The sequence below is a fragment of the Pygocentrus nattereri genome, chromosome 15 (assembly GCF_015220715.1).
Source record: "Pygocentrus nattereri isolate fPygNat1 chromosome 15, fPygNat1.pri, whole genome shotgun sequence".
Taxonomy (NCBI): domain Eukaryota; kingdom Metazoa; phylum Chordata; class Actinopteri; order Characiformes; family Serrasalmidae; genus Pygocentrus; species Pygocentrus nattereri.
Window position 1 is genome coordinate 8,100,382 of NC_051225.1, and position 19,880 is coordinate 8,120,261.

The following is a 19,880-nucleotide window of genomic DNA, read 5'->3' on the forward strand; positions in this document are numbered from 1 at the left end:
TTTTTCCCTCATGAGTATTGACATTTATGACCTAAACTGAAGGCTTAGCTCTAATAGTAAATACACTGCTGGTAGGTGAGTGTAGCCTTTGGAGTCTTGCCCAAGGACTTCATAGGTGGTGTGCTTTCCTCAAACCCCAGTCTGCTGTGTGAAGGGCAGAGAAAATTCCTCCATGTGTAGCTGAACAGGGATACAAATCTGTACTCACTGTCCATTTTATTCTGAGTAAGGATGTCTATGCGTTCCCCAGCACGAATATTCATAAGGAACATGGCAGCCTCTTCTCTGGTGAAGTGACCAAAGTCTACCCCATTAACCTGAGTGGCAGTGGAGAACAGCATATTAGCAGACTGGATCAAGATGCTTAAGTGCTTAAGTTAAGGTAACTGAGTGTCTTATAACCAAGTCCAACCTGTAGAATCTGATCCCCCTCTTTCATGCCCTGCCTCTGGGCTGGGCTGTTAGGCTGGACTCCTCCTACAAAAATCCCTACATCATTACCCCCAACCAGCCGCAGACCCACGCTCCCCTCCTTAACAAAGCCCACCGAGTTCTGGTCAGAGCTGTACCTGCAACAGAAGAAGAAGAAAGAACTTGTGAGGGGGAAAAGCTTATGAATGAAATGAAAGCCTTCAAATCTATTTTTTCAACAGCCATTGCAGTGATTTTACCCTGTTTAAAGTAGTTTTTATAAATTATTCACAAAGCGGAATATAACAAAATACAGCAATGTTTAATTCAGTTTTATTAATAATAATCATTATAAGCAAGGCATGAACTAAGCAGTGCTTTTTGTTAACAGTAGGCCATGGAAGGCAACGTGACAGTAAGTTATTCCATGACTGTTCCATTAATGCCACAATAGTTTCAACACTCAATGCAATAATACAGATTTGGACTGATGTGTGCAGTTATTTGTATGCAGATCAAAATCTCATAGTGAATAAACTAACTCAGAGTTTTCTCTTTGGGTTTTTTTTTGTTTTTGCTCATTTTTTACTCATCCATAATTGTTAAGCACCTTTGCTTTTTTTGCATATCTGTCCTCAATGACTACTGAAAAACACACATTAAACGCTGTCTGTGTCAACCCCCCCCAAATAGAGCCTAATGTACATGGCTGAGTTCTTAATAATGTCAGCTACATGATACTGTACCATCAATATGCTAATTAGTAAAGTTATTAATATGTATTAATATGCTAAATAGTAAACTTTCTTATTGGGTGTAGTTTGCTATGTGTAGGTAACACGATACAACTTAATTTTATCAACTAATCACTAATATAGCCAACTATGGAGCCTGTAGCCTAAACTGTGCAGTAACTGGAGCTGGACTAAAGCACAATGACTTAGCTAGCAACATAATGAGCAATCAAAACAAATAATAAAATTACGGTTTGCGTTTTACAATCTTAATGTGTTAATTGTGCTCATAAACTCTTAGTATTACCACATCATATGTTGGCCTACTGCACGCTTAGCTGCATACCTGAACATCTCAAGAAGTCAAAGTTACTCTGGTACTCAGAGCAGCACACCGAATCTCATAAAACCCTTCCGAAACATCCGAGGACCTTGGAGGCCTGATGCTAGTTAAGAACATGACAGGCCCTACATACTGAAGCAGTTGCGGATGGCAACGATTGCTCAGCACTTTGTGGAGGGTTAAGGAAAGTAAGGTGGAGGTTGGCAGATATTGACTGGCCATAATACAGTGAGAGCACTGACAAAACAAATGATCATAAAAAGTGACTCATTTAAAATTTTCTGGGTAGGTTCGTGACACCGTGGCTGCATCCATGAGTGGACTTTATTATCATAATGATGCTGTTTCTACGTGGAGGGAGTGAAAAAAGCCTTTTAAAACTACCGAGGTCCGGACCTTGGTGACCTCATAGCTAGTTACGGCCAAGTATGCATATTTTACAACACCTTCAAATGTTACATAGCTCAGCTAAACAGATTTTAGAAGTGGAAATGCACATTTTTATTAAGAGAACTTTACAGGAGCTGTGTCTGTAGCTTAGCCAATCAAACTCTGGAAGCAGAACTGCCCTTTGACTATTCGACATATCTATAAAGTTGTCTTACCCTATGTTAGGAGTTGGGACTGCATCTGGAGGGAGGGAGTAAAGCGGCTCCTCTGCTGGCTTACCTAGAATATGGAAAACATACTGTGAAGCGCTCTGAAGCACAAGAAGAGGGAGCACTTTTATTAATACTCTCAATTTGTTTAAAAGGTGAATACATAACTTGGTAGTATGTAAAGCAGTTCACAATACCCCCTTGTCACTCTGTCTATTATCAGGCCACCACACGACGACACTGATTTGTGGGCTTTATGGGGGGTCTTAATACTCACCATTCATCCTGGAGTGACTGGTTTGGGATATATTAGAACGCAGAGTGGCGTTTGCTTGTGGAAAGCTGGAAAAAAGGACAAAACATATCCATTACAACCAATTTACATACACTTAGCCATAGAGCAAAAGCATCACACAGCTAGGAAGTCTGTCTGAGGAACAGCTGCTCTTCTGTCTTTCCTTACATATCACACCTAAACATCAGTCACTGAATGTGTGCTTTCGCACAATTTCCAACCCCGTTTACTGATTTCTTTCCCATAGAGGTCACCGTACCATTTGAAACAATAGCCAGTTAAGCGGTCCTGAGTCTGCTCTGTATTTTTATATGTGCCACAGAGCATGGTACTACTAAACGTATGTGGCTACTACTGTGCGGGTGTGTTCGTGCCCATGGCATGAATAACTGGCACATCTGTGAAGGCACCATTAATGCTAAAAGGTACATACAGGTTTTGAAGCAACACATGCTGCCATCCAAGCAGCGTCTTTTTCAGGGATGTCCTGCTTATTTCAGCAAGACGATGCCAAGCCTCATTCTGCACGTGTTACAACAGCGTGGCTTCGTAGTAAAAGAGTGCGGGTACTAGACTGGCCTGCCTGCAGTCCAGACCGGTCTCCCATTGAAAATGTGTGGCGCATTATGAAGCGCAAAATACGACAACGGAGACCCCGGACTGTTGAGCAACTGAAGTTGTACATCAAGCAAGAATGAGAAAGAATTCCACCTACAAAGCTTCAACAATTAGTGTCCTCAGTTCCCAAACCCTTATTGAGTGTTGTTAAAAGGAAAGGTGACGTAACACAGTGGTAAACATGCCCCTGTCCCAACTTCTTTGGAACGTGTTGCAGGGGGCAAATTCAAAATGAGTGAATATTTGCAAAAAACAAAAAAGTTTATCCATTTGAACATTAAATATCTTGTCTTTGTAGTGTATTCAATTGAATATAGGTTGAAATGGATTTGCAAATCATCGTATTCTGTTTTTATTTGTGTTTTACACAACGTCCCAACTTCACTGGAATTGGGGTTGTAAAACCAGAGTGCAGGCAAGCATGAAGTACTGCCAGATGTGTAGGCGGTCAGTGAGAAGTTAGATTTGAGCAGTGTGATTACGGTGTATAGGGGATGTGTGGGGAAAGTACCTGTGATCACTGTCATGATCTGTGCTGCCGGATCTCCTGGGGGGAGAAGGTGCTCTCTCAGACACTGAGGAGTCTGAATAAAACAGTGCAACAATGTGGTTGATTACAGTCTGCTGCCAACTGGGCGTGCAAATACCAGCATAGTTGAGAGGTGTGATAATAGTGTAATATTAATAATAATGTAAAGACCTCCAGATGGGGGTCTGACAGGAGAGGGCGCTCTGTGGTAAAGCTCTGGTCGGCTTCTGACTGAGGGCACTCGCGTCGCAGGAACAGCCCTGTAGTACACAAACATTCACCCGTTTCAACTGTAACTGTTTACATTGTAACATTGTCTTTTTCCCCCCAGGTAGACTATAGTCTTTTGTATTAAGTATTATATAGTAATACAATAGAAATAATATGATAATAGTTATTATACTAAGTCTATGATATTGTATAATATAGTATAAGCAGTAAATATAATTTACTAGTATTACTTTAATGGGTAATATAATAGTATTAAACAATATTTAATAACACAGGACTGGTATTAAGTCATTAACTTTAAGTCATTAATTTTAACACAGTCCTAGCATTTAGTAATATTTTGTAAAACTGTAATACTGGTTAAAATTGACAAAGTAAAATGTAGTAATATTATGCTATTGGGTGTTAATATTAATAATTCATGCAATAATAAATGTGAGGGAGTGTTTTACGGTGAGATATTGGCACTTGTGCTGCTGTCTTCAGTATAGGGCCTATTTATTTTATTACCAGATTTTATTCATTTCTATTTATTTTTAACAAATACTTATTTATTACTAATTATTGCCCAATAATCACAATATTACTTAATACTAATGCTGCATTACTGAATATTGTGCAATGCAAATATTACCCTATACTATAATAATAATAATAATAATAATAATAATAATAATAATAATAATAATAATAATAATAATAATATGTAATATTACTTGCCATCAATGCATTGTGACATTATTAAGAATGAACAAATAATTAAGAAAATAGCATTGGTATAAGTATTGTTATATTGCTTAATACCAAACTTATATTCCTAATTGTTGTTTAATACTTAGTAATATACCACTGCTATTTAGTAATATTTAGTGATATTATTGTATCAAGCAAACTTTCAGTATCTACTAATATAGTAACAAATAATATGACAATAATAATATAAATAGTAAATACCAATATAATTTTATACTAGTAAAAATACAGTACATGTAATAATATGAAATTTATCATCTCATCCTTATCGTGTGTGGCACTAACTTAATTTTATGTTACATAAACTGCTGAAAATATTACAGGAATATGAACAATTTTGCAAGCAACTGTTTGTGGAGAAGCTCAGTCTTACTCTTGTACAGCTGATTGCTCTGGTCTGGGAACAGAGGGGTAGCTTCCATCTGATTCGGACTCTGAGGGAACTGCAGAAACAAAGATAATTAGACTTTGCTTTAGCATTAATTCTGAAAGTGAAAGAAATGCTTCGGTCAGTTAAGGTGTTCTTTCTACATCAGGCTCACCTGTCTTGATGGGTGTGGAGGGTTTCGACCACTTCGGAGGCTCGACCACTGGTACTGCTGCTACCACGGGAGTGGCCCTGGTGGAGGAAGAGGAAAAACGTGAGAGGAATGGAGGCGATGGAACGCTGAGTTTGGTGTCTTTAAAAGCAAAAGACCTGAAGCAGCAAGTGGCGCTTGTGTTTCATGTGTTGGTGTCGTATCACCGCCTGGTTTCTGATAACACAGCTGCCTTTTTGTATAATAATAAGGAAATGATCCGCATCTTTGGCCCAACCACTGAAGAAATAAGGGCATTCTTCAGGCCTACTGTTTCCTAGCTCAGCCTCAGTAGCTCCTTAATAGCTAATATTCCTGGTAAATAATATGACTATTTTCTACTTCATCACAAACATCTTGGAAGACCGGCTAAGTATACTCAGAGGAGCTTTAAAAGGACATTCATTCACCTTATATTCACCCAAGAGGAATGCAAGATCTTCACCTAAGGCTGGCTTCCCTAATCTCTAATGATATCAGTGTCAGATATGCCTAACGTGCCAACAACTGACTGAAAGCTGTTGGAAATGAAAGGAGATGATACTAAAAACCATGAAGAAGTCTACTGCAGGTTGATCTTGCTGACTGTTGAGTTAGTTTGTCATTCATGGAGATCAATAATCCAAACGAGTCTAATTCGATCTGTACGTATTTGTAGTGTATGAAGTCATTATGTTCACTATGTCTGGTTTACGTCTGCTGATCAGCTAGTGCAGCAAAATCAATGCAAATACTACAGGAGCATACTCGATTGTGATTTGGTGCTTTTATTTGGAAAGATCACAGGTTTCACATTGTGGCATAAAGCTACAAAAATGCATAAACAAAAACATGAAAGGTAACAATTAAAAGAGCAACAAAATAAACAAAACTTGATCTTTCATATAATCAAAAGCATAGAGACCCTAAAAACCACAAAACAACACAAAATAAAAAACAAATAATGAAAGGGAAAAAAAATTTAAAATAATAATAATAATAATAATAAGCTCTTGAATGCCTCTGTAGGTAAGTGGTCCTGCATGGAAGATTCTTGCTGGTTGGGCTTAGGAGGGGCAGCGAGACCTCATCTGTACCTGTATCTGTTGCGCGAGTCCAGGTTGGAGGGGGTAGCCTGTCTGAGTGGGGGTCCGGAGCTCTGGTCTGAGTCTGACTCAGACTCGTCTGTGGAAAAAGAGTTTGCTCGATAAATCCAGCTTTCCAAATTCGAGACAGTGAAAATATCCAGGCAATAACTAAAAGTCCACAGGTTCTCACCTCGTGGTGGGGGTCTGTATGGGGATGGGCCGCGGTTGAGGAGATCCTGGGAGCGGCTCAGGGAAGATGACTTCAAGCCAGGTGGTGGAAAGTCAGGTAGCACCCTGGGAGAGGAGAGAAGCACCTTGACTTTATGGTCACACTAGTAAAGCCTTTGGAATGGAATGGAATTGAAATTAAATGAAAAAAGGAGTGCAAAGCTAGTTCTGCTGTTCAGATGCATCACATCATGTTTAGTCTGGAGTGATGAGGAAATGGTTGGTGAATTGCATGTTATTTATAAAGATATGAACTGATTAAATATGATAAAATATTGTTGTAAAACATCATGCGGGTAATTCCATTAACAGCTTTGTGTCAAGAGATGTCAAATTCTGTAGTAATGCAATCTGAATTTGTAGCTATACATATGCAAGACGGTCCTTCTGGTCTGTTTTATATGATGTAAAATTCATAAGCTGAATGTTGAACTTGAATGGGCAATTGTAATGTGTTTTCCTTCAGCTCTGTGACATATTTCTGAGTGAAACGCAGCATTAAGGGGGGTCTCTGAACTAGTTGAGCATTTTCAGTCGTGATATTACTGGGTAATATGTTTCCTAAGGAATCATCATCATTGAATTGAGTTCTGAGACTGACATCTCTGGTACTCATGGTGTCTGGTATAAACTAAGGTTAACTGTGGATCTGAAAGTACTGCCAGTTTCTGTTCCATAACATTTTCGCAAAAATGTGAACAATGATATCTACAGTGCTGGACACAGTGGGTCACATGAAGGGAATATAGTGTGTGTGGAAACAATGTTATGGCAACAGAGTAAGACAATAAAGACAGAGGCTCAAAAGAAAGCCAGTGGACCAGCTGCAGCCATGTTACTGTACTGCAAAAACAACTGACATCACAACGGTTAGAATTATTTAGGAAATTATTTGATGCATCATGAAATCGTAAATTTCACCACAGTTTGATTCAATGAGATTTTTTGGTGTAATTCAGATTTTCTTTTTTTCTTAAATATGTTTGACTGGCCAAATACAGTAGTGGAATAGCCCAAAACTGTAAATGTGACAGATTTACAGAAATGTTTATTAATCTGAATTGTCCCTGTAAAACTAAACTCAATAGTAAAGTAAGTAAATCGATTAATTCAAACGTTCCAGAATCAGTGCAGTTGAATGGCCACCTGCAGATCAATGTATTGTTTTTTTACAGTAAGTTTACTGTGTTTGCAGCGTGTTGTGACAATACTTGTATCTGGAGTGAGGATCAGGTTTGGGACTCTCTCGTCTGGGTGGCGGAGAGGCACTCCTGTCTGAATCAGACTCAGAAACAGCTGAAATGTAGAAGAAAAAAAAAAAAAAATCACAATTTTCTTATTCACTTTGACTGCCTGGCTACGTGTTGCCTTCCAAAGTATATAGAAACCTGTAACCGTGTAAATAGACAAGTCTGGGACTGACCTCGGCGAGGCCGTGAGGCTGATGAGGAGTTGCGGGGACCGTCCCAGTTGTAAGGGACAGGAGAAGATCGAGGATTCGGCAGTGCGGAGACTCCTGAGAGCACCCTGTACAGACAACCTCTCAGATTATTTTCAGCTCAACCAGGCAAATACAGTTTCTGCACTATATCCAGTATATACCGGTTAAGAAATGTGATCATGGCTCGTCTCTACAGGCCCATCACATAAAGATAAAAGTGCTTCCACACATTATGGTGTAAGTGGATGTGGAATGGCGTTTAGCAGTTTTTACCTGTATCGGTCTCTGTTTTCAAGGGTGTCGTGTTTAGACGGAGGAGGAGAGTTGCTGCGGTCAGATTCTGACTCGGACGAAACTGCATAAGAACCAAGAGTTTTTAATTGCATCAACATTTGTAATCATATGTGAGTCTTATAAGCTTACAAGCTTTCTTAGGTGCTCGCCAGGCTGCCTCTACTAATAAGAATCCATTTTTAAGGTTACACTAAAGGTTAAATAAAAATAAATTGAGAAGAAGGAAAAAAAAGAAAGGTAAATTATTGTTATGAGACTTTAGAGTAAATTTGGAGTAACTATTTGTCCATGTTGCATACCGGCCTAACACAATGTGTAAGAAAGAGTAAGAGGTTTTTACACTGACAATGACATTGGTCATATGCAAAAGTTTGGGCACTCCTGGCCAAATGTCATGCTTCGTTGATTAAAGTCAAAAATAAAATGCACATCCTCTACAGAGGACACTTTTGCACATTTTAATGCATAAAAATGTTGGAGAGAAAAAAAAAAAAAAGCACACTAAAAATTTATGTGGCCAATAGTTGTGGCCCATTTTATATGTTTTCAATATGATATACGTAGCAAACAAATGTTATAATTCATTTTTAAACAATTAAATAATTGTGCTCTGAAATTATTCCGAAATTTGGCTTTTTTTTTTAGTTTCTTTTCCTACCTAATTTTCTTCCCAATTAAGTCTTTGCCAATTCCTCCCACTATCTAGCTCTCCTCCAGTCACACAATACTACCAGAGCTAGGAAGGCAAAAGCTCCACATTTCCTATGAGATATGTGAAGCGCCGCCACATCTTTTCAAACGGCTGCCATCCTAACATCATTGGATAGCTCAACATGCTGGGAGGAGAACACTGTCAAATCAGATGCCCGCATTGGCTAGTATCACGAGACGAGGGAAGAAGGCCATCCTGCCTACCCAGAGAGAGCAATTATGCTCTCTTGGACTTGGACACTGACAGCTGTGGCATCAACAGGGATCCAACTCGTAATCTCCTGATGATGAGGTTAACGCTTAGACAGTTGCGCCACTCAGGAGCCAAAAAATTCACATATTTCACATATATTTCAGTTTGTTTCCTATAGTAGTGCTTATTTTCACCCACAAAACCAATAAATCGTGTATGTTGATCAGGAGATGCTCAAACTTTCACACATAACTGTATATTGTTGGCATGTGGTGTGCGTGCCTGACCTCTGCGTGTAGGCTTGGCTTGGGCAGGCGGTCGTGTCAGGGTGGAGCGCAGTGGTGGAGAGTCACGAGCTTTAGTGTGAGGAGCAGCCTCTCTGTTTCTGAAACACAGAAAACATCTTTTAGATCAGAAGACATTAAACATCAACAGCACAGGGCTGACCACTATGCGTGTGTCCCTTACCTGCGTGTGCGCCGCTCTCGCGTCGCTGGACGAGATGCTCTATTTGGTCGATCGTCAGTATCCAGATCAGAAATTTCTGAGGGGAAAATCAACAATTAACATTAGTTTATATATTTATGGCTGTAAATCTATAAACTTACAGCATTTTGATTGTTATGATTATTTAAAAAACTATTCCATACATTATTTGATTTGATTCAATTTGATTGTTTTGGACGATTCAGAACTGCAGTAAAATTTCAGTAAATACACCAAAGTGACTGAAAAAATACTTTACACTGGGTGGATTACAGACAAAAACAACAGACAGGGCACCCCTGCTGTAGATGTTTCATAGCAGGTTCCTGAAGCTCTTCCGCTCACCTTCCAGTTCAGAGCTGCTACCCCTGCGTCTCTCATCTGCGCTGTTCTCAGGGCTGTCCTCCACCTCAGGGATACTGACCAGAAACTTTCTTTTGTCCCTCAAAACCAGCATTGTCAGTTTACCTCTGGACTTCTCTACCAGGTGCTTGGTCTCCAGCAGGGAGAGGTTCTCTGTGGTCATTCCATTAATCTGTGTATTTATTATTGGTTTTAGATCAATAGCAAAGCAAGGTGTGCATTCAAGAACATTGTCTTTGTGAAGAATGCTCTCACCTTCAGGACGAGATCGCCCTCCTGCAGGGTGCCTTCTTTAGCAGCCAGGCCGGTGGCAGACAGGTGTTTGATAAAAATCTGACTCCCTAGCTTCATTCCATACTCTAAAGAGGGAGGGAATGTAACACAAACACCATATAATGCATATAAAACTGCTTCTCACAGCAACTCTGTTAGCGATCTACCAACTCATGTGGCTCTATTATATAAGATTGCTGTGATTAACTGCGTTAACCCTTTTTTACCTAGTTTTAAATGAGTTTCCGTGGAGAAGGTCCCTCAGTTACACAGGAAATGTTTATGATTTACAAATAACAAAAGTGGACTATTTATCTTCATAGGCGAGCAAGCCAGTTAATATTTGTCTTTACATGCTAGATTTTACTCTTTAAGTTGCGTGTGATTTTGTGATATCAAGAAAGCTCCAGGTGTCCCGTCTGTTTTATCTCGGCAGTCTTTGCAGAGAGGTGTTAACTGTTTTCACTGCATGGGCCTCTCACTCCTCCCTTTTTATCCATCATTGCTCACTAGCAGCACATTCACAGCATTTCACACACAGAGAGATGAAAAATGTCCTAGTTAATCTGATAACAGATTCTACACCTATGTATATGGTATAGGTGTGTCCCCTCACCGTCTGTGGGCTTCTTCTTGATCAGTGTGGTTCTGATGGGTTTCTCTGTAATGTCCTGATTGGGCAGCCTCTTGAAGCCGGACATAAGAGGCAGGTCATGCCCGTTGCGTTCTGGTGTGACACTGCGGGGGCGTCGATCGTACTCGGAGTCTGACCCTCGTCGAGGTCTCCGTTCGTAGCGGTCATTGTCCAGCAGGTTAGACTGTGAGGCAGCACGTGTGGGTCTGTTGCTGGCTGGAATCTGAATCGTGCGTGGCCTTTTCACAGTCTATAAAACACAAGAGAAGTGTCCACATACAGTGAATGAAGAGGGCAAAAAAAAAATATCATCGTGATAAATTATTTGACAATGTATATTCTGAAGCACATCATAAGACAGCAAAAGATCTGATGTGTTTGAGATTTAAGGTACAGTAAATTATTGCTTTTGTTCAGCTGTCTTATTGATGTACCTTGGTATTGTTTGAATAAAACCAGTTAAATTACTTTGTACCACATTCATTTTTTTATGTTGACTGACAAACCATTTTTTAAATGTAAGCAATAACCGTATTTCTATAACACTGACACTATAACACTATATTTGTATGCCTAGATCAACTTTAGAGCCTTTGAATGGGGAGTGATGCACATTAACAAGGAGCTGATTGGATTAACCCACTATGCCATGATCTTCTTTATTATCTTTTATATTATGTTTATTTTATTTTTATCGCACCTTATCTTGTAATTGTTTTCCCCCAAATTCTTACATAAAAATTATTTTACCTACTGTATTTTAAGTGTTTTTTTAGTTGGTTCAGTTACCAATTTGTTATCAAACCTCAGACAAAGAGGGAAAAAAAAACCCATCATACACCCTGTGCACGTAAAGATGCTTTCATATTTCGCAATAATACATTTTTTCCATATTTCCACCCCTACAGTGACTCACAGCTACCTGAGCTGCAGCTCCTATAGGTTCTGTATGCTGTACTCACGATGTTGGCTGTTTTGCCGCAGCTCTTGAGGTGCTGGATGGTGTAGAGTGAGGTGGAGTTCTCCATGGACACTCCGTTCACCATCACTATATGATCCCGCGTCCTGCACACATGAACAGAGGAGGAAGTTACGCTCGGTCAAAAACTGTAACTGTAAGGTGTGGAGGTTTGAACGTTTTCTGTACACAAAGCTAACTGGTTGGACAGGATCAGAGAGGGACATGGGGGAGGAGGTGATGCGTAAAGTGGAACTCACTGCAGTCTGCCCATAGCCGGGCCTGTTGGCACCACGTCTGAGATGACCACTGCTGTGTCCCCATTGACTGGGTTTGGCTTGTCCCTCCCACCAGAGATAGCAAAGCCGAAGCCCACCTTAGGGTCCTGTTAGAGACAAACAGAAAGAGGATGACGGACAGAGACACAGCGAGACACAGCGAGACACAGCGAGACACAGCGAGAGAGAGAGAGAGAGAGAGAGAGAGAGAGAGAGAGAGAGAGAGAGAGAGAGAGAGAGAGAGAGAGAGAGAGAGAGAGAGAGAGAGAGAGAGACAGAGACAGACAGAGAGAGAGAGAGACACAGCGAGAGAGAGAGAGAGACACAGAGAGAGAGACACAGCGAGAGAGAGAGAGAGAGAGAGAGACACAGCGAGAGAGAGAGAGAGAGAGACACAGCGAGAGAGAGAGAGAGAGAGAGAGAGAGAGAGAGCGAGAGAGAGAGAGAGAGAGAGAGAGAGAGAGAGAGAGAGAGAGAGAGAGAAACATTCTATCAGAAGCTGCTACATGATCTCAGACGTTTAGACTCCAAAATGTAGGGTGTGTCGTAGTGACAGGTGAGAAATGTGCCGCTGCCTTTACTGAGTCAAGCTTAAACAAACACTCCTGCTCAGTCACTAATGTGCTCTGCGCCCTCTTCTTTACTCTACTAGGATAAATTAAGTCAATCAACAAAACAAACCAAACAAAACAACCAATAAACTGAGGAGGTGTGAAGAGGAAGGAGAACTTACTTTGGTGAGCGTTACAGTGTGCTGCTCCCATATCGTCATTTCCTCCATGACGGTTTTCTGAAAAAGTAAGACGTTCAAAGAAAAACAGCCTCACAATTTGTAAGAACAAGGCAAAGATAATCAGTGGGTGACAGAAGAGGCCTGTAAGCACTCCATGAGCATAAAGCCAACAGAAACCCGTTGTTTTTATTTGATGTCCGGCCTCCACTCCCTGCCTCGGAGGAAGAGTGTGTTGAGCCTGAGAGTGCTCCCACCTGAGCACAGCATTCCTGCCAGGCAGGTTAAGGGGGCGGAGTCTGCACACGACTCCACTGCAACCTGACACCTCAGTCAATACGAACAGCCTTGAACACAACAATACAGCCAGTGGACATTCTCCTCGAGGTTTACATGACCAGCATACCAGCTCCTTTCAGCTCTAAACAACCTGCACTTTGACCGAGATGCACTTGCAAGAGTGAAACTAGGACACATTCACACTTTATTAATCAGTTACACCCGGATTACAACCCAGCGGCCTGTCCAGAACAATAGAAACTCTTTGAATGTAGTCTTTAATGTTACCTACACCAATCCTGAAACTTTGAGTATCTGCTCATACCGATACCAATCCGATATTTTTATTTATTTCCACATAAATCAATCCTCGAGATGAGAATGAAGCCATTCAGAGTAGTCTGATGTGAAATTCTTCGTTGTAGAGAAACTTACAATCTCATATTTATTTACAGTGGTGTAACCTAAATGTTTTCTTCTTTATTTGTTAAGTTACTTGTGGTAAAATAGTGGTAAATTTGAAAACAACAGCTTTCTTTGGGGGCTAACTTGCCTGTATGCCTCCACAAATGGATTTTAAAATGGTTTAGGCCAATAGCTCAACTTAAAACTACTGTAAAACAATGTGTCAGGCATCAGGCAGTGTTTTCATTACCATGTGATATACTTCTGTGAGACATTAAACTCTTTAGACGCCTGGTTCCTATCACCACCACTGTGAACAATTCTGACTAAGTTTCTCTAGAGCGGAGCACTTCACACCAACCCGCCCTGAATGACTGTTTACATCTTAACCATTTGATTCTTTAGAAATTGAGCAATTGGTAAAAGATGGCCATCTAAAAGTTATTTAAACTTTAAAAAAAACTGCTAAATACTTCTTTAGGGAAGGAAAGGTGGTTCCTATGGAATCGCTCCTAAGTACCCTTATGGAATTGCACCCAAATACCCTTATTGGGACGTCTGTTGGACTGCTAAGCAATAACAACTGTTACTCAGGTTTAGAGAGAAACTTTACCCTGTTTCAGCTGAAGTTGACCTATATCACAAAACTTGCATCACACTTTTTAGTGTTTTTAGGGGATGTGAACAAGTTGGAACAGACAGAATGCACTGGCAAAACAACAGTGGCACATTTAAAAAGACTGTGAAAAGGTATAATAGTACATGTATGAACTAAATTATACACAACTTATATAGACGTTTACTGTAATACTGTAACATAAGAGGGCTTGGCAATATGACAACACTCATCATTATTGTGATAAATCACTGTCCATCACAATAAGCCTTCCTGAGCACACTGCATATCTTCACTACTTAAAGAACACTTAAAGAAAGAGCATAAATAACCCTGTTTAACTGGATTTAGTGCAGCACAGAATGTGAAATGCTATATCAAAAATCGTTTGCACTCAAAGTTTTTGAGAGTATTATAGTATTAGTATTAGTAAATGTGGCACTGCTGGCTTTTTCTTGCCTGTTCCAACACATCAGCTGCCAGGAAACAAAATACTGAGACATATTGTGCATCTAATAGCTTTTTCTTACCACCCAACACTATAACATAATACTGTACAATAATACTAGAATCCATTTGTAAACCAAGTATCATAATGATTCATACAGCTAATGAGTTTCAGCAGTTACAGTTATCAGATATTACAGAGCTTTGGCTCTCTTCCAAGTATCATACAGAGTTTCATATAAAAAAATAAAACTCACTCTACATCATGAAGGAGTTCTTTTACAACCGAGACATTCTTGTTATAAAAGTTCTGAATGCTTGAGTTTATGACAGACAGACAGAGAGGTCAGCAGAGGACATGTGACGACAAACAGTGCCTGCAGACATTTGTATGATGTACAAATTTTATGCCGCGTTTCCCCTTTTGTTGTTTTACACCTTTTGAAAACAAGAACCATTCCGCTTCAAGAACCACTTTAACATTCAACGTAAACCTGATTTTTTAAAGTGTGCAAAATAGTAAAAATAAAACTGATATACCTAAACCCACGTTACTATTTCTTTCTAACGCCCGCCCCGCAGGCCCAGCAAGAACCAAATGCCAAACTTCATTTCTTCAATACTGAAGTTTCTGATTCAGCAATTTTTTGTTCAAATTTTCCATTCCACCTTAAATGAAGCAGCATTCTTTCTGAGACGCGTACCATTTGGCACCTGCCGAATGACAAACTAACCCCAGCTTTGTCAAAGCAGTGTTCAGCTCCTTTGGCGGTACAAGAGGAAACAAGCACACCAGTCGGTTTGGTGTCCATGTTAGGCTAAGGCAAACCCCAAAAGACCAGCTATTCCTTTATGTCAGCTGCCTGGCAAGCAAAGGTAACTACTTCAGCAGGAGGTGATTGAGGGTCTGTTGCTTTTTCATTTTCATTAGAAATGTGACTGAAGGCCCCCTGACTCAGCCATTCAGCTAAATAGGATAATGTGCATGGATTGCACTGCTAGGATGTTGTGTTATCTGCACTTATTTGTGGGATACCAGTATAACAGTTATGACATAACTCATACCCGAGGGAGGATTTCCACTGGTATACCATCAGCACAACAGTCAGTGACCAAAACTAGGAGTTCAGCTGCACCATATCAGAGCAATATGTCTGGGAAGGGGGGCTAGGCTTATGCTATGGGCAAACCCACTCTCAAATGACTGGGCTTTTTTCCCCACTGAATTTGCTTATAGACTGGAGTTATTCGTGAGATGCACAATATCAAATCAGTATATCCAAAATATATGTCTAAAAATATATACCAGCATCAGAAAGATCATGAGCACCTCTGGCTGAATTATGTTTATTTAAACTTTATTTTTCTCATTTTATAGTTATCATTTGATGAATATCAGGAGAAAAAGACAGAATAATAAAAACGAACAAATATAACAAAGACTGTCTAGTATAATCTAGTATTATAAGGGTTACACAGTAACACATAACATAGACATGCATTCATGTCAGCTTTCACATATCCTCGTAATCGCTTGTGCTACTTGCCCGAATGGGGAACTTTAAAGATCCATTTCTCCCAGTATTGTGTAAAGCATTAAATCCTCCGTTGTAACATAAAATGTAAGTCTTTTCATTTAGTAAATTACACAGACAATTTCAAGCCATTGTTTTCTTGTGGGGGGTGGGGGGGTCCTGTGGTTTCCACTTCCTCGTTATGGCCTTTTTACTAGCAACCAATAATATTTTAAGCAGGAATTTATCATTCCTCCCCACTAACTGGAATACTTTCCCAAAACAAAGATGCATGCATGAAAACTCATACATAATTCCAAATAAGAGCCCAATAAAATTAACAATATTTTTCCAAAAAGACAGAATTATTGGACAATCTCCAAAAATATGGAAATTACCAGCCATTTAAAGAACCGCCCCATCTCCAGCATTATCCCAGGAAAGGCCAGGAAAATGACAAACACCCCTGCCGCCATAAAACAAAGCACTAATCACACATGCAAATATCGGTGCCATTCACTTCCAGGCTGAGTCCTCCAAGAAGTATCCTGGGCAGGATACAGGAACAGTTAATGTGGAATTCTGAACTACTGACTCCGGGACAGTTTTCCATACACAAGTTAAATCTAGTCCTACAGTCAGAAACACGAGGCCAAAAAAAAAAACTGGGCTTAACACACACACACACACACACACACACACACACACACACACGTATGACCGGCCTCAACAAATCTCCAACAAAACTCAGTCGTATGCAAACGTTTGGGCAGCCCTGGTCAACTAATGTGTTGTTGATTTTCTAAGTGAAAGTAAGTAACATATTCTCACATTTTAATGTACAATCGCGGTTTATTTGCCGCATTTGACATATTAGGGATCCACGCATCCTGACGGAGAACACACATTTTATATTTTATTCCCCCCCAGATGTTAAACAAATGGCACATTTAAGTGTGTTTTCTGTAGACGTGTGTGTCTCGACTTAATTTCACTTAAAAAATCATTTGATCAGTGTTTGACCTTCTGCATATGACTGTAACCACTTTCAAACAAAAGCGATTAACCCTTTGTGCTCTGGTCCTCTGTACAGTGTGGGAGCTCTCTTTTGGGAAATGAATAGTTTCAAGCCTGTATGCTGCTCTTTATAGAGACTGCAACAATCTCGGTAGAGCCTCCCACTGACAATTTCAAACACAACTAAAGGCTGGAATGATCAATTTGGTCAAATGATGACATCATAAGCATGTTAAAATTGCAGAAGCATGAAAAATGCATCCAAACCTGGCCTTTAGCATGAGAACACAAACACTTTCCATGTAGAGATACCAACAAAGCCACTACACTCTCAGTATAAAAGGTTCTGTGCAGGTACATTTTTCATTCCTCAAGGCACAAACAATGTAAATGTGCCCTCAAAAGGTGAAGCAGTGGTTTTAAGGTCTGATTGTGCACCTTAAATACATTTTTCCAGGTGAAAAGTTCGTATTTGTACCTTTTCCATTACTGAATGTTTTAAAACAGAGCAGTAAAATAAAAGCCTGGAGGCGAGACGGGGGTTGTGGAGTCAATACAGCTTAGAACACATCATTTCAGTGGATTATGGTACAATAATGTTACCAGACTAAAGGTACTGAGATGAACCCTTGAGGGTCCCACCCCAGTGAAAAGAGGGGCACTGCCCCAGAAAGAGTTTCATCACTTATATTGTCATAATATTGTAGCACAGGGAGACGGACAGTCATATCTGACCCATCAAACTTCAGTTTTTGCTATGGAATCAGCATTAATCAATTCTGAATCAAAACCCAAAGCCAGAAGAGGCTCTCTTGTAGAGAAACCTTTACAAACTATATACAGAGTTAAATCTACACAAACATCACTGCCATTTCCAATTATGGGTTTCAAACAGGAGTTTTTAATCTCAAAGAGTGGTAAAACAAAGCTCTGGGCAACAGGACAGTTTCAAGACAGATTTTACAGGTCAAGTCTTTGTATAACTTCGAATCAAAGCCTGTAGTCAAGTGAGCTGAACATCTGCACCAGATTATACCTCGACTATTAACCTCTCCAAACACGAGCCAAGCTGTTGTCACATGCTCACTACAAACAGCTGCTGTTGTAACCAAATCATCTACCACTGAAAAGGTAACAACACTAAACATAACTGGAGATTTCATCGCAGGTCACATTGGATCATTTCTACTCATCCAACCATGTGAAAAGCAGTCGTTTTCAATCGGTTCGGTTCCCTCTGTACTCACCAGGTCTTTGAACCTCACCTCCATTTCCCTCACTCCACGTTATGCCCCGAGAGAAACACCTGTGACCTCTGTGGCGAAGCCTACACTCCACTATCAGATCCACAGAAGAACATTACGGATATCTCTAGAGAAAAAAACGTGCATATTTGCTCAAGCAAAAGCAGATTATCTGCGTTACAATGATTTCTTTCAAATCCAGGCGAAGACCCAGGCCAATCAGAGTATTTGTCTGTGAAAAACACAGAAAGCACCTGAGCCACTGGAAAGCTCCGCCCATGAGCTTTTCCCGTTCCCGAGATACCTTCCATTACTAGCTTTGTCAAGGCATTAAGGTGGAGCCTGCATTGCCTCCATTGTTTTCTGCTCTAGTGAGGCGGAACCACCTTAAGAGGGACATTTACACAAGATCAGGACATATGAGGAGGCAAATGAACTTCCTGGCAACCAGTTTGAATGGGAAGTGAAATCCAAGTAAATAACAAATATTCTCTGTCCTTCAAAGGAACAAATCGCACGATTCCCAACCTGATCTTTATCTGCCACATCAGTACTGCAGAGTCAGTTATGACTAACTCATTTCCTGACATAAAAAATAAAATACAGGAAAATACGGAGACTCAAATGACGCTGACTGGGGAAAAAATGCCCCTCTTAAGAAGAATGGTCCTCATTCACCAACCGTTCTGAAGAAGAAACGTCTTCAAAATCCATTTGTGCCATTTTTACAAAGCTCCAAAAACAGCTTGTTCTGAGTGATTTCCTTTTGTGATGCCACTGAAACCAGTTAACCAACACCCGTCTACCTATTGAGCCTGCAGCAGTAAAGCTATAGAGTTTCAGCTTTAATTACTTTTTACAGTAGGTACAATACAGAGCAGCCAATCAGGACAGAGAAGGGGTACATGTGTCAGTCTTAAAGGCACAGTGACTAAAGACTAAAGAGAGGTTGGAAAATGTTCATGTAAAGACGAATGACGACTGTTTTTGTACATAAAACTTCAAAGGTTATAAGTGGACCAATACAATTAGGATATGGGTCTTTTAATAAACTGTGGCAAACAGTAAATGGCAAAAGACAAATAAAGCAGATATACTCAAAATGCCAACTGAATATTCACTGTGATCATATTAAATTACACAGTAATTTGTTAGTTTGGAAGCATTACTATTAGTCTTTTTTATTGTTCCCCCTCAAAACCAAATATATTGTTTCATACACAACACTGCCACAATCTCATTATGTAAAAGCACACAATATTATTATCAGATGACAAAATTTGATAAACTGGCTCCAAAGGTCTGAGGAATGTGATCATCAAGATGAAATTTCCAAACTGCTTAAACCATGGCCATTCGGTACATGTTGGGATTAGATTTAGCCGAGGGAGGGGCTTCTTCTCCCAAGTTACCCATACATACAGAAGCCAATGTGCCTCTATAATAAGTGTGGAAGGTTAAAACACACACCAACACAGAACGGCTATGTAAATGACAAAGTACACAGCAATCTGCATGTATGGCTGCGGTTCTGTAGCCTAAACACCAGAAACCGTATCACACAAAAGGTTTCATTTATAAAAGTAAAGTCAAATACAGCTTTACAAATGG

At 40.0% G+C, this 19,880-nt stretch overlaps 1 protein-coding gene across 4 annotated transcripts in view; it reads right to left on the bottom strand.

Annotated features, from left to right (window-relative positions):
* The window catches only part of tjp3 (tight junction protein 3), a 35,164-nt gene that overhangs the window by 10,623 nt on the left and 4,661 nt on the right, over positions 1 to 19,880 (bottom strand). For 2 of the 4 annotated variants that reach the window (XM_017701353.2, XM_017701354.2), the window contains exons 2-22: positions 12,751 to 12,807; positions 12,000 to 12,124; positions 11,744 to 11,846; positions 10,764 to 11,031; positions 10,130 to 10,233; positions 9,857 to 10,046; positions 9,494 to 9,569; positions 9,313 to 9,410; positions 8,101 to 8,182; positions 7,810 to 7,913; positions 7,598 to 7,682; positions 6,349 to 6,452; positions 6,168 to 6,255; positions 5,056 to 5,132; positions 4,887 to 4,956; positions 3,701 to 3,789; positions 3,512 to 3,584; positions 2,365 to 2,429; positions 2,094 to 2,157; positions 413 to 569; positions 209 to 317 (exon numbers count right to left, since the gene is read on the bottom strand). In XM_017701353.2, coding sequence (XP_017556842.2) covers positions 209 to 317; positions 413 to 569; positions 2,094 to 2,157; positions 2,365 to 2,429; positions 3,512 to 3,584; positions 3,701 to 3,789; positions 4,887 to 4,956; positions 5,056 to 5,132; positions 6,168 to 6,255; positions 6,349 to 6,452; positions 7,598 to 7,682; positions 7,810 to 7,913; positions 8,101 to 8,182; positions 9,313 to 9,410; positions 9,494 to 9,569; positions 9,857 to 10,046; positions 10,130 to 10,233; positions 10,764 to 11,031; positions 11,744 to 11,846; positions 12,000 to 12,124; positions 12,751 to 12,798 — 2,179 coding nt within the window. In that variant the 5' untranslated portion in view covers positions 12,799 to 12,807. Of the gene's footprint in view, positions 1 to 208; positions 318 to 412; positions 570 to 2,093; positions 2,158 to 2,364; positions 2,430 to 3,511; positions 3,585 to 3,700; positions 3,790 to 4,886; positions 4,957 to 5,055; positions 5,133 to 6,167; positions 6,256 to 6,348; positions 6,453 to 7,597; positions 7,683 to 7,809; positions 7,914 to 8,100; positions 8,183 to 9,312; positions 9,411 to 9,493; positions 9,570 to 9,856; positions 10,047 to 10,129; positions 10,234 to 10,763; positions 11,032 to 11,743; positions 11,847 to 11,999; positions 12,125 to 12,750; positions 12,808 to 18,272; positions 18,527 to 18,951; positions 19,044 to 19,880 lie in introns of those variants that run through there. The other 2 variants (XM_037545201.1, XM_017701352.2) reach the window with 2 other exon arrangements.